Source organism: Parus major, chromosome 1 (assembly GCF_001522545.3).
Source record: "Parus major isolate Abel chromosome 1, Parus_major1.1, whole genome shotgun sequence".
NCBI classification, from domain to species: Eukaryota; Metazoa; Chordata; class Aves; order Passeriformes; family Paridae; genus Parus; species Parus major.
The window spans coordinates 34,570,600-34,586,050 of NC_031768.1; the positions used below are offsets into that span (position 1 = coordinate 34,570,600).

General features: G+C 37.2%; 1 protein-coding gene across 2 annotated transcripts in view; it reads right to left on the reverse strand.

Annotated features, from left to right (window-relative positions):
• The window catches only part of TNFSF13B (TNF superfamily member 13b), an 18,435-nt gene extending 4,312 nt beyond the window's left edge, over positions 1-14,123 (reverse strand). The window contains exons 1-3 of one of the 2 annotated variants that reach the window (XM_015646247.2): positions 9,162-9,996; positions 7,526-7,938; positions 7,337-7,442 (exon numbers count right to left, since the gene is read on the reverse strand). In XM_015646247.2, the coding sequence (XP_015501733.1) occupies positions 7,337-7,442; positions 7,526-7,852 (433 nt within the window). In that variant the 5' untranslated portion in view covers positions 7,853-7,938; positions 9,162-9,996. Of the gene's footprint in view, positions 1-7,336; positions 7,443-7,525; positions 7,939-9,161; positions 9,997-13,044 lie in introns of those variants that run through there. The other variant, XM_015646278.3, reaches the window with a different exon arrangement.
• Between the last annotated feature and the right edge of the window lie 1,328 nt (positions 14,124-15,451).

A 15,451-nucleotide genomic window follows, 5' to 3' on the forward strand; every position in this document is an offset into this window, starting at 1 on the left:
ACTCTTAGCAAATTAATGCACACATAACAAATAGATTATATCCTAATAAATTCTCAAAATCCATATATATATATATATATATATATATATATATATATACACACTTTCAATATGTTTTCAGATACCTACACTTGATCAACCTACTAAGAGGGAGAATAGAGAGATGACTCTTAGCAAATTAATGCACACATAACAAATAGCTTGGTTTCTGTCAAAAAGTGTTGCTCGAAACTGTAGAGAATGGTGGCACTAATGAGAAATTAGGTATTTCTTCAAAGAAAAATACTATAGAATGTTAAAATATAGATTTGCAAGTGAAACAAAGATCTTGTAAAAAAAATCCTAAGGATAAGTGTCAGGGAACCGGATAAAAAGGAAGAAAGAATAGCTGCATTTTCTTGGAGCAGATTTTAATCAAAACATCTGGTTCTCATTCCATTTTGAAGGATGGAAAACTGAGTAGTAATATTTACTGCACATGACAGAGATTAAATGAATTTATTAAGAGTCAAGAGAAGAAAATTCTGCCACGGATTGCTCCATTTTGTTTACCACTTCTCAGACAAGAATCAGATTTGACCACACGGATTTGGCTATAATGAGGAATGCCATGGATATGTGGGATCCTGTTTCTGCAACTGTCAGTGGTACCCACCTGTGTCCAGAAGCAAAAACCTCTTGCTGCACAGCTGGTAGCAGGAGGATTTGGGTGGACAGCAATCTCTTTCTGTTTCTAAGTCTCCTTATTAAGGGGTCCTTCTTGAAAACAGCAGCAGAGGGCTGGATGCTCACCAGCACTCAGCAGTGCCAAATGGCAGCACACAAGGATTCAAGTGCACATCTGGGAACGCTCCTGTGCCAGAACGACCACACAACCTGCAAGCCCTATTTATGGTAATAGGAATGCTACTATCCAAACTCCCGTCTCTTACACTGAAACATCTCCTTGAGTCCCATCAGTCCACATCAACAATGTGCTACAATCTATAGATTTTTCAAACCAAGAATTTAAAGGCATCTGAATTATCTACCTTCTTGTAAGAAATAAAAAAGAACTCAAGCCAAGGCAAAATTAAACAAGGTATTATTATACTTCATACATTTTTCTATCACACTTGTGAGAAAAAGAGTTTTCTGGAAAATAAACTTCCAAATAAAATTAAAATGTGATTTTATGGAGGCACACAACACAGCACATCAGACAATTAATTTCACAAGGTATTAATTCTTATTTTGAACAAAATGCCTTTCTAGTGAATGGATTTTGCTAATTCCCTAGTATTTCAGTAAGCCCTAAAACAAAATTTTAATTCCTGCTTTTAAAAGAACTCACTAGTGTGGCCACCAGATTTTTCACGAATCAAACGAGAGGATTTGTGATGATTCCCACTAATCAGCTGCTATCCAGCTGGGTAGTGTTTACAAGCAGTGACAGCTATGGCTACTTTAACAACTCTTGTTAAACTCACCCTGCAAACTTGGTGGGCATTCTACAAGCTATCCTAATTCTCAGTTTTCAAGTCTGGATTTCTGTTTCAGCTAGTAGCAGCCCTGAAATTCTAGTCAGCATTGATGAGAATTGCTGACGGTAATTAAAAGCTGTAAGATCAGTACAGATTGAGAACATCTCCATCTTTTTAAAAAAACATACCAACTCTACTTTATTCTACAGACACCAGATTTGCACTTAATCTCTAAAAAAAACCAAATCCATCTCTTTTCTTTTAAGAAATGAAGATAGGAACAAGCCTCCACCAAATATAGTAAGCTTGTTTCTAGAGAAAATGCATGCAATAGTGCCATTCATAACGACAGAAATTAGCACAGTGGCCATTTTGCCTAAAGCTATGAAAGACAATCTCTAAAAAAGTGCTTGAAGGATTAAACAATGTTCTTCAAAAATATGTTCAGAAGCCAAAGCTGACACGTAACTATTTCCAGTATATACAAGTACTTTGACTTCAGTGGAACTACTTACATGCCTAAAATTAACTAATTAATTGAAACAAATTCCAAGTAAACACTACTGCTATTAAGGAGAAGATTTGGACATACAAAAAACATTTTCTGAGTAAACTAACAGGAATTTTCAGTAAAAAGTAAATGTTGTTAAGAAATGCTAGCTATTCCAAGTACCCTAATCTTACCTTAAGTACAATAAGAAGAGTATATGTGTCACAAAATACACATTGGATAGTTGCTAATGAACGTCTTTCAGCCCAGTGTATATCAAACCTGAGCAACATCTTTATAGTCTAAAGGATTTTTGATTAATAATGAAAGAAAAATACAGGATTAATGAAATACATCTTGAAAATGTGGAAAAAAAATATCTAGACTGAGTGTGACCATGAGATCCGTCTGTATATGAGTGTATCTAGAATGATAACGCGTGTCCCATCCGCTTGTGACCTCATGTAATAGCTTTGCTTTGACGAACATTCTTTTTTCCCCACTGATTTTAATTGCTCTGCAGGCTGTGGGTTGGCAGAACTTCATTTCAGAGACTGTCTTATTCCATGAACAGAAGACTCAATTCTGAAGATGTTAGTCAGTCCAGATGCCTTTATAAACCACAGCCAGCACATGAAATGATGCATTCTCTACTGGTTGAGCAATGTGGTCAGAATTTTAAAAAAAACTACTATCTTATGCTGAAAGACAGCAATTCAGATTTCTGCATACTTCCATGATTTAAGACCTTAAATCAAAATAATTAAATTAATATAATTAAATTTATTTAAATTAAAATAAATTAAATTAATATAAAATATTCCCTCAGATGCAAACTTTATAATTTAAATTGCATAATAATTTTAGTATTTTGCAATCTCATTTAATGATCCATCCAAACAACATTTCAAGTTTAATATTTTTAAGCTCATGTATAAAATTTAAAGTTTTAGTATCTGAGGCCTGAGACATCTGTGCCTATTTTTGCTGAAATAAAACACAGGAAAAACCCTAACCTTGCAAAAAAAAAACCCCAAAAAACACCAGACCTGCTTATTTAGGTTCCTTTTTTCTGTCTAGATCTCTTTGTAAGCTTCCCAAAGACCAGACAATTTAATTTATGACAAGCATTTTCTTGAACCATTTGCAGCTCTTCTTACCTTAACTTCTTGATTTCTCATCACAAGAGATCTTATTCTCTTTTTGGTTGTGCATTTTTATAAACTGGTTTTTATGACCTCTACCACAGCAGAAACCAGGGCAACTGGTTAATTTGTTGCTTTTTAATAGAGTTGTCTTTACGTGCCATTAATATGGATTCAATCAGTCCCTGATTAAAATGCCTTGATCATAGTTGCACATATGACTAAGATCTAACAAACATCTTCAAAGAATTAGTAGCATTATTTTGACCTTCACAGAATTGCCAATAATGTTACATTTAGAAAAACAAAGGAATTGTTTACAAGGAATTAGGACTTCTATTATACAATAAGAAGCACAATATTGGTTTTAAAACTTAGAGCCTATTTGATGTATTTTTGACTGTACAGTGTTCTTCATAAAACAGCACTGGTTTATTCACTTATTCATTCAGTGAAAGTCTTCATGTAAAACTGCAGGAATTACATAAAGTAGTTTTCTATCATTTTGCATGGAAGGGTCTATTTGCTTTTGAGTTAGACTGTTGCCACCAGAAACAAATAAGGTTAACATATCTTTTCAAGAAGTAGGCCCTCCTTTTTCCTTTTTAATTTGATTGTAAGTTTTATTTTATATTTGACCTCTTTAAACAATAAAATACAAATAATTGTGAATATTTGATAATGGAATTTTATATGTGGCATTTGTTTAGGCTAGTAAAAAAAGCTTACATCTCAATTCAAAGATCACTAAAGTCAATTACCACTTGTAAAACCTCTTGCTATCCCTCTGTCAGAGGGATAGATATCTAAAGCAACAACATACAGAGTCAAAACACTTCCTACCAACAAATGTACCAATTTTCCAGTACAGCAATTTTATCAAGAGCAATGGCAAAATCCTCACACCATGCTCAGAAGGCAATAGTTACTTCCCATGGACACAACAGATATTGGAATAGAACCTGAGAATTGCTAGTAAAAAAACAATTGCCAAGTCACATGCCAGGTTACCCTGCCTCACTGATTAGTGGAATTACATAGAATAGCTCCTCAGCTCCTTCACACATGCTAGGAGCTGGGAAACCTCAATACACCAAAGTAAATGTAGTCCATGGGGGCTCCAGTCTGATCCCAGTAGGTCACCTGCATTTGCGTTTACAGAAGTCCTAATTCTCACCTCCCTACGTCACTGGAGTCAGAGTCCCACAATAATGATCAGAATGAGGCACTGAGGGAGTGTGAAAATGAAACCTGCCATTTGTACTTTGGCTTAGGCTATACAATATAAATCTTTCTCCTAGACTCAAATGCACATGCAGATTAGGAAGAAACACACAGGCAATGCAATCAATAATTGTGAATAGAATATAAAATTCAGGAGAGGTCTTTTGTTGTGCACCAATTTTCCTCCACAGATGAAATTTGTAAAGAGAAAGATAAAAAGAACAAATGAATCTGTTGTAACATGTCCTGATATGACATTTGCCAGAAGCATACATTTCAAAATCACCTATTACCTCCTACTCATTGCATCAAGAACTCTGGTTCTGACTGCTAACTGTGCAGCTTTACTTGGAATTGATGCTCGAAACACTCCTCTTCAGCCTACCCAAGCTGGAAATTTTTACAAGACACAAAACGTGTGACTACTGATGACTAATAGTTTTATGCATTAGCACAGACAAATGAGAACCCCATAAAAAAAGAAACAACATTGTGTTAAATCTACTTCCATTCAACTGACCTTTCAATTAAAATGCTAATTTTTGGCCACTGGTACGCATTAAAATGGAAATTCAGTATGTTTAAGAAAGGCTGCGCTGGGTCTAAAAAAAGAATGATGGGGCATCCGTTCCCGAATTTAATGATTAAAGTCTAAAAACCCCAGAACTGAACAATAACTTTATTTATAAAAAATATATTAGCTCTATATTTTACTTCTGCTCTGTTGAAGCACAAGAGAAGCAATTAGATACCAGTGATGTTTCCAAATATTAACTAAGGAATTTATCCATATAAAAGTAAAAATGGTGGGTCAACAATTAATTATGAAATCGGACTCTACTTTGAGACACTGCTGAAGCAAACAGAAGTAGGACAAGAACAGGCACCTCACTCAATACCCTGATTTAGCTGCCATTATAACAGAATGAGTGCCACACATCTGCAGGACAATTTGGATACTGATGGGATTCTGGTACCTAGATATGAATGTCAAAAGATCAAAATGCAGGAGGGCCTGTAATTCTGTGTACATGACCAATAGTAGACTGGATTCAGCACCATGAACAACACCATGTTCTTCTTTCACTCACTCTGCAAAAACAAAATTTAACACTGACTAGTGGGTTCATGGTCATCAGTGAAATGTGATCTGAGAAAATATGTTACTGAACTCTGAAAAGCTAAATCTTTTGAAATTAGAGCAGACAGAAAGCTAATTCTAACAGACAACCTTTGATACATATGCAAGATTTGAAATTCACTTATTTTCTTTTTTATGTACAAAAATATGAGGTTCATGTTAGAAAATATTTTTGTGATAGGTCAACTTATGTAGCATTTCCCTTTAAAATGAATGTTTATATTCTATGTTTTCTGTCATCCATCCTAAACAACTTTAAAGCCAGCTGCACCTTAAAAACTGTTTACAGAAACAAGTAGCTTAATTGAAATTTTATGTGTTAGAGGTACACAGGTATAATCAAAGGTGGCTACATGATGAGAACAATCTCAAGTCTACTCAGAAGCACAGCTGAGGAGCCCCAAACCCTGCTTGACTCAAATAGCAGTAAGACTAAAGATGAAAGCCTACTGTGAAGGAAACTGCACAGTATTGATGATCTAACATTCATTTAAAAAAAGACATCTTATTTTTTATGATATTTGTACTTCAGATCACTTGTTTTTATTTGGGAGTTCCTAGGGTGGGGAGAGGGCAGGGGAGCTCTGTGGTTTCTGTAATAGGAAACAGGCTACAAGAAATGCAATTTAAGCAATCATGACCTCAGTCCTGTTTGCGAAATCTTTCTTAGCCAATATCTTGAATCAAAGACTACTAATGAAATAAGAATAAATCTCTTATAAACTTGTGGATTTTAAGTGATGTCCTAAATTAATGGGTTTTTTTTTAATATTGGAAGTAGAGTGATTATACTCTAGAATTTTAATTTCATTTAGCTTACTGAAGCTCAAGTGAAATACATTTCACATTAGTTGCTCACTGAGAGACACATTTTATACAAAACTTCATTTAGTATTTACCTATAATTTAGTCCATTTCAACTTCTCTAAGTAGTTTAAGATACCATTTAAAATAATATAAAAGTATACATAAGAAGAGTGAACTGATTTAACTACTCAGGAATATTTTTAGTTATTCAGTGCAATTAGAGTACGTGTGCAAACTGGTATAATAGAATTACGCATTTCATCTTATAAGGCCTCATTGTGTTTGGAAAAAGAAACAAATGTAGGCATTTTGTCCCAAAAGAAACAAATATATCCCATTAATATGTCAATTCTACATATCTGAGGTCTTTTATGGAGCACAGTCTTCAGCGTTCTTTGCAGAACCTTTGAAAAAGGAGAACCATGACCAAAAAAAATCTTACTGGAGAGACATTCCTTTATTAATTTTACTATTTATTAATATGTTTTAAAGTAGAACTGATGCTAAACTTCTGAATTCCTTGTAATCTGCCTCCTTTGTCAGGTACAAGCCAGCCTTTCTTTTTGAAAGCTCTTATTTCCCTAAAGTTCTCATTACTTCCCTCTGTTCCCCAGAATAGTGAATTTGTATTTTTATTAATATATTTCCATCCCTATTTTGATCACAGAGAATTGAACAGTTAAAAATCTGAATGATTTGAAGTTGCCTTTCCCAACTCTAAGACATCATGCAGATTTGGAATCTAACACTCAAAGTTTAACCTGCAGATAGCATAAATATTTGGCATCTTAAACAGTATGTCCCTGCTCAAGGCAGGATGGTTGGACTACATGGCCTTGAAAGGTCCCTTCAAACCCAAAAAATTCTGTGATTCAGTATTCTGCCCTTTAAGAGAATATGCCTATCATTAACACTGTTCATCCACCAATAATTTTGAAAACAAGAATGGGCTCCAGGAGCACGGATCAACTGACACGAGAAGGAAAACATGAATCAAACACTCCTGCTTTTCTCTAGACAGTATCCAACTGCAGCATCCCAACCCACTTCATCAGCTGGTATTTACCTTTTTCTTCTGTGTCGGCGACAGACCGCCTGCCCCTGTTTCTATTCCCGTTCCAGATTTCCTTTTGGAAGCTCTCAGCTGGGCCAGTACCAGCAAGCCTGCTCTCCTAACAAGGAGAAGCAACATTCAGTGAGAGCAGCTCCACATTTGGCCATGCCCTGCAAGTCAAAACCCACCCCTCCATCTTACCTGCCTGGAGCCAGCTGCAGACGCTTGCAGGAAGGAAGAAACAGGGGTACCTGCTTTATTTTCACCGCGGGACACAAGTGGCTGGTCTAGCGGAGACCTTGCCTGGGCGCTGTAGATCAGCTCGCTGCGCAGAGCTTCTAGTTCTGTTTTCAGGATGATAACATGGTAAAGAGACACTGCTGCAAGACAAGAGGACAGGAGCATTGCAAGCCACAGGAATGTGACAGAAAAAAGTCCCGTGGCGCCTGAAACAGCACCAGGGGGGTCAGAGGGAGAGGAGGCGGTATCCTTCTGTTGGATGACGTGCACACAGTCCACGGATTTCATCGCTGCTCTTTCCTTACTAAAGCCAGAGGGAGAGTTCAGCTGTCCCCTTCCGAGGTGCAATCCATGTTACCAGTTGCTCTCTGAAACTAAGGGCATCCAGAATAAGTGAACAAAACGCCCAGACCATTTCCTGTCATATGAAGCTGTAGATAGCACCATTAAACTTATTGTACAGAGTGAACATCTAAGATTTTGTCTTCCCTTTGTTTTCACCTCTCTGTGCTGCATTTTGAAAATGAACACTTTCTCATGAGCTACCTTCCTCCTTTCACTTTCCACTAGTTATTCATGTGGCAGCTTGCTATAGCCATTTCCCATAATTTTTAAATTTAGGCACAGCCAGCACCACTGGTAACTTTGAGCCTTATCTAGAAGTGCAGAAACTGTGTAAAGTTTCCTGGCAGCATTTCATCCACTGCTGCTTAAAAGACACACGTATGACAGGCATGTGCCTCTGTGCATGTGAAGGCATACAGATGTACTCTCTACATACATTATATCACCTATATTAACATGTTTATATTCATATCTAAAGTGCCAATATGCCTACAGAGGAGACAAATTATTACATAAATTTTTTGTCCTTTCCTTAAAACGGTAGTGAAAAACATTCCCAGGTATGAGTCACAAATTACAGGTTTCTCAGTTGTATGAAGATGCAAATTGTGCAGTTCAATTCATCAAATTAACTTGAAAAGGGATGACATTTTATTAAACTTTTCTAATAAATACAGTCTCTCTAAACAATTTAAGAACCTGCATTAATGCAAAAGGGAATGCAAAGAAGCAGGGAGAGGAAATTTGGTGGGGTGGAACTAGAAAAGGTGAAATCTAGGGGATGGAAAAGAGTAAGAGAGGAGGAAATAAGAACAGGGTGAAAGGACAATTATTTATGTAGAGAATTTAAAATTAAACACAACCCAAAACTTTAAACAAGCATGCTGACACACTCAGGTGAATCCTGAGTGTCTGGTTTAAGTTAAGGTTTTTAAGATTTTATTAGTCTTTTCATCTTAAAACTCCATATTAGGAATTTCTTTCTTCTCTGCAACATCAAGGCTACCTAGATATCCCACATATGTTCATGTGATTTTTTTACTATTTTCTCAAACAAAATTCAGCTTTTACCCCTTTGTTAAAAGTTCCATCAGTCTGGGACAGAAGAAAAAAGATAAACAGTATCACAATTATGGCTAAAATCAATGGGTCAACCCCTCTTACCATGTAAACAAACTTTATCTTTGCAAAAGAGAAAACTTTTACAGGTCAGTCCAAACACCGTGTAATAAATCCTGATGACAACACCTACCAGAGTAGTTCAGATCAATTAATTCTGTTGGGAAGGAGAAGGAAGAAGGAACAACAGTATAGTAACAACTTCCGTAGCCTCTCCCTCTTCTGTTTCTTAAGGCTACAAGAAATTTAGTGTGATTATGAGCTTTACCATCTTCCGTTGTGATGCAAGGCACTCTTTATTTTGCCACCTCTATCAACCACACACATCCTGCACAGTACAGTAAATCTGTTCCTAAATGCAAAGGAAAAAAAATACACCCTGTATCTTGTGCCTAGAAGCCACATACACACTGTGAGACATCAGTGTGGGCTGGAAAAAATAGAATACCATACCATTTCTGTTCCCATTTTAAAGGCTAAGTTAAGCTGCAAATGGGGTTGCATTTTGAAGTTAATTTAAGATGAACTAATGGTTCATAAAGGTTTTTTAACAGAATAAGCATTTATTGGAACTAAGCAGACATGCCTTCAAGTATCCCTAGACATCAGAACATTACCAGCCTAGTACTGGCTGTTCCAAAACTAAAAAATAATGTGACAGCTGGAAAAGAAGTGCTATTTTAGAAAATGAAACCGAGTGAGAGAATGAAAGTTATAACCAGCTATCCAGGAATACCAAGAAACTATTGGCCAGAGGTCTCTGCAGTGATTAATGTATCAGAAAATAACAGACTGGTATATAAATAGCAGTGCTCTAGCCATTTCTAGAGAAAATAGGCTGTTCCCAGCCTCCATAGCCTCTTAAATGGGGTCATTATTTGGGCTGACAATTGTGGTGACATAGAGGACTTCTGTAAGACATCTGGCTCCATCTTGCTTATAATTCTGATCAATGAGAATTTCAAATGGAAGAGGAGGAAAACCACAACAGCCCACACATGGGAAATTGTTAATTAAATATATATTATATATATACAATATATACATATATTACATAGATACAAAATTTGTAGAAAAGCATCAAAAGGATCTCTCTGTTGGCAACCTTGTGTTGCTCTGTAGATTTATAAGCAGTTTTGTGGTTTGAAAGAAAATGTAACTTCAGACAACTTTTGTGATGACGAAAGTGGTGCAACAGTAACTAATGACAATATGAGATCAATCATGAAAACCAGCGGGAATTACCTAGAAATATACTTAGTCGAACAACTTCTAATATAATCAAATGGAGCCTTAGTTAATTGCAGATGGCTAATTGCATCAAAGTAAGTAACAAAAATTACTTCCAAAAAAACCTCCAAAAATCACCAAACCCAAAAAAAGGCCCCAAACCAAACAAAACCCCCATGTTAATGCAGAGCCTAGAACCTGGACTCAGTGCCTCAATGCTTGGCACTATGTCCTGTCATAATGTACTCTCCTTATGATTCCTCTTGTTGGCAGAGGTGCAAAGCGGTCCTTAGCCTGCTCAAAGCACAGTCAGAAAGGCTGGCACATGCTGTTTCTGCTGTGCTTTAGTGTGACTAAAGAGGACTCAGGAGTGCTCAGATCAGCCTCCCACCAGCAGACATGGGAAGGTGATGATTTCAGCTGAACACAAGCTCTCAGTGGAATATTCTTGTTGAAATAGAGGCATACTATTTGGATGTATATGCTGGGGGGAAATAGCTTGCATGTAGCTAAGACTGACGAAACTGAATTGTGAAAAAGGTCAAAAGTCCAAAATGAATATAAGAGAATTATAATATAAGAACTAATCTCAGAAATGGTATTCAGGTTTTGGTTAGCAGCCTGCTTCTACTGGACAGCTTTCCTGAAAATCCTTTTGTAAACATTTGTAGGATATCAACAATTGTGGACTCAAGACACACATGCAGTCAGAAAACCTTAGGGGCCACCTCGAGACCAGTTCAAAGCAGCATTTTCCAAACTACTTCTACAAAAGAAAAGGTCATTGCATTAAACTGCATAAACCTAGTCCTGGCCATCTAACTCTGCAAACAAATATGAATAAACCCTTAAAATAAAGGTATTCTGGAATTATGTTCTGAATTTGCATGCACAGTACATGATCCTTGCATACACATAGTGTCTCAACCCAAAGGATGAGCTATGTTGAACACTCAGATTAACTGAGTGTTCAACATTAAAAAACTTTTTAATTTAGCCACGATAAAAAATTAAGAAATGCCTTGGCTAATCTAAGAATTCTAATTAACCAAGTCCTTCACTTCCAGGAAAAAGAGCAAACATCTAAATTTAAACGTTTAAATAAAATTCAAAATAATAAATAAATGGAGACCAAACCCCAACACACTACCACTGAAGACTCTTAAAAGTGAGAATGTTTCACTACAAGACAGGAAAATGAGTTCCTGAACAAAATTAAGGCTGGTTAAAACTTCCAAGGTGTTATGGCAGAAACAAGCCCTGTAATTTTATGCAGGTAATTAATTTTTTTCATTTCTGTTATGCAGAGTATCAGATTAAATGATCAAGATGAGTCCTGCTAATCCGAGAATTTATAAAAGATCAACATTACATCTGTGGGGAACCAAGGCAGCGATAGTAACCAATCATACAGGAAATTTGTGGTTTAACCAGAAACTGAATTCTTGATTTCCTGAAATCCAGTTATGTACTTTAACCACAAAAGCATCTTCTTTGTGGGGGAGGAAAAACCCATCATGAAGTTCAATGCACAAAAGAGAAGCAGTTGATATGTCTGTGAAGGCTTGGGTAAAAACCTAATTTACTGATGAAACATGAAAGCTTGCTTAAAAATAAATGTTCTGTTTTTAAAAACGAGGTTGTGCAGATGCTGCAACCCAGAGATCCAGGCAAACGTTTCGAAAGCCACACTAAAAGTATGCCTCCAGTGGCAAGGGTCCAGCTTCACATACTTCTGAAGCAGCCACAAAATGGTCCCTGCGGTTATTACAAGAAAGAGACCATGACATCTCGCCTTACCACACAAGACAGTGCAGAACAGATAGAGGAGTGCAGAAAAAGCAAAGGTTGCATTCTGAAATTTTACATTTAATTTCGAGCCCTTTCTGAAGATGGACAAAATAAGAGGACTGTTTTGGAGGAGATCAGGATAAATCCTGTATTACAGTCTTCTGCTAATAAAGAGATCCGTATTAAGAGTATTCACAGATACCCCTCTGAAACAGTACACATTCCCTTCAGGAGCACTTAAATAGTTCTTTCAGCCATTAACTGCAACTTCCACAGTAGCAAATCCAGGCAAGTTCTGCCTCACAAATGGATCCAAAAAGTACTCTTATTTCTGGATACTCCACTCCTGTAGCTGTATATCTTATAATTTTAACTTCTAGGAAGCTGTTGAATACCTTGCAAGTAAAGGATGCAAGTTAACTGTTATACAAACAGTTAAAGCCTTATTTGATAAATTACCTTGTTAAAAGGAAAACAAAAAATTCTATGAGATTTTTCTGAGGCAAAAATGGTAATCTTTTCCCTTTTCCTCAACATTCCAAAATTGCCAAGGATAACACAAAGGTCTCTGCACATTTTAGGTATGCCCTGTTTTATTCCCTGTAATATTTTATTTCTCTTGATATCTAGACAATTTGGGTCCAAATGCATACCACACAAACCTATATGTGACTTGCAGACACTGTCACTTTTTAAAAATTTATTATTACTGTGCTTTCAAAGAGAAAAGGAACTGATATAGAAAGGAAAAGCAATTATTATAGGTGTCATTCAAAATATGCAGCAGAACCAGCTAGAAAATAATTAAAAAAACATATAAAATACAAAAAGACAACCCAGGATTTATATACTACAGCAGCTTAATGCTCCTGTAATCCTGTAATCCTCCTCCCCTTCCCCCCCTCCCTCCACAATGTTACAGCAATTGCTTCTTACTGCCCAGGGAAACAGGAGCTCTGTCACACAGCTGAAGCCCACTTCTCTTACAGTCTCACCGGCTTTGCTATCCAGCAACACGGAGAACTGCATTTCTCCACTTCTTTGACACTGCAACCTAATTTTGCACAGATGGGCTAAAAATGCTTTTGTATGGTAACAAGATAAACACGGAGCCATGGCCCTTCACGTGGGAGTGGCCGCTCTGCTGCTGCTACAGTCTGGAGACCTTCAAGAGAGGGCACAGGACAGGGATTCAAGTATTTTCAAACCATAATGTAATTTCCTCATAGCTGTATTTGCTACACTGTCCCTGAGTCCTAGAGGAGAGACAGGAAAGGGTTCTCTGCCTGACCTTTCCCTTTGAATTTTTGTAAATAATTAGCCCACACTAGAGGTTAAGTATAATTCAAACCAGCTGTAGAACTTCCTTTCTTTCTGTCTTCAAGGAGCACAACCCGTTCCTTAGTTACTTGGTCAAACTAGCAGTCTCTCTGAACTTGGTATGTGAACATACTTACATTTCTGTCAACCACCTTGCAGCTGTGCATTATTCAGCTCATTGCTTCAGATTATTAAATATGTATCTCCAGTTGAGAAACTGTTTCTTTCACAGTAAAACCAAGTCTGCTTTTAAGCTGCACTGCCTTTCCGAGAAAGAAAAATTGCTGTTTTTCCAAAACATACAAGAGTTATTCTGCCCCCATCCAAGCTGAAGCATAACAAATTAATCACATTAATGTTTTCAAAACAAATCCAGAACATAATCAGTGTATCTTCCTTATCTACTTACAGGGACAGAACTCGTTCCAAAATCTAAAATGAAGACCCTGAATAGGGTCCAACAAGAGATTTAAAGCTCAGGCATGTTCAATATCTTTGGGGCAAATAATTTTTGCTAAGACAATGGTTCAGCATTTTCTCAAAACCTTATCTATCTATATTTGATCTTTTTAACAGACAGCAAGTCTTTGGTCTAGGTTTCATTTCATAGAGTCATAAAACAGACTGGGTTGGAAGGGACCATGAACATTGTCTTGTTCCAACACCTCTGTCATGGCCAGGGACATCCTCCCCTAGATCAAGTTGCCAGGACCTTCATGCAGCCTGGCCTTGAACACTTCCAGGGATGGGCCATCCACAACTTCTCTGGGCAACCTGCCACAGTGCCTCACCACCTTTACAGCAAAGAACTCCCTCCAAATATCTAATCTATACCTCCACTCTTTCAATTTGAAGCCTTTCCCTCTTGTCTTGTCACTACATGACCTTGTAAAAAGTCTCTCTATCTATCTTGTAGCCTCCCTGAGGTACTGTAAAGCTGCAATTAGGTCACCCCAAAACCTTTTATTTTCTGGGCTGGACAAGCCCAATTCTCTTAGCTTTTTCTCATAGAAGAGGTGCTGCACCCATCTAATCAGATTGGTGGCCCTCCTCTAGACTTCCTCCAACAGCTTAATGCCCTTCCTGTGCTGGGGACCCCAGAACTGGATGCAGGGTTCCAGCTGGGGTCTCAGCAGAGCAGAGCAGAGGGGCAGAATCCCCTCCCTGGCCCTGCTGCCCACACTGCTTTGGATGCAGCCCAGGACACGTTTGGCTTTCTGGGCTGTGGGTGCTCATAGCTGGGTCATGTCCAGTCTCTCATCCATCAGCACCACCAAGTCCTTCTCAGCAAGGCTGCTCCAGTATTAGTTTAGATGTTCATATGCACTTATGAATGTTTACTATAATTTAATCAGTACTTGCAAATTCAGAGAAAAATTCAAATACAGCGTTTTGCCTGGTATGAAGACCTATACCCACCTACTAAGCAAATGAGTATAACATCATGAGACATTCCAAGACACAGTTTGTGTTGCACTTTGTAGCCCAGCTGCTTACTAATTTTCAAGTAAGAAAAAGCAAATGCAAGACTTGTGTTCTCCAGAACAGCACCACGCAAGTAAATTTTAGTGACATAGCTCACAAGACAGTAACCTGCTTCTCATTCAGGGCAATATTCATATAAAGTACCCAAATCTGGAATTGTTCCTGTACTGTCATTTCTTCCTTTACAAAAATCGCTTTTTTTCATTCCAAATTAATAGGTATCTTGAACATAGTGTCCAAATGTACCACACCTACACCCCACACCCACGGCCCTGTTTCCTAGGTACTGGGTTAAAAATGAACTATATGCCTTGCAGTAATTCAGGAGAGGACACATATTTTGCAGCTTTAGAAAAGACAGCAGTAAGCCCTTATTTTCTGGGTATTTCATATTAACCATGCCAAATGGGAGCAGAGGTGATATAAGCTTAGTAATACAATTCTCTGTAAGAAAATAGAAATTGCTTCAGTCTGAGTATCCCACTCCAAGTATGAATTAACTAGTTAAATTAAATTGTAAAATAATAATAAATTATATAATAAATTAATCAAATAGTATGAATGAACTATAACTCTGAATGGCATTATAGGGTTTAA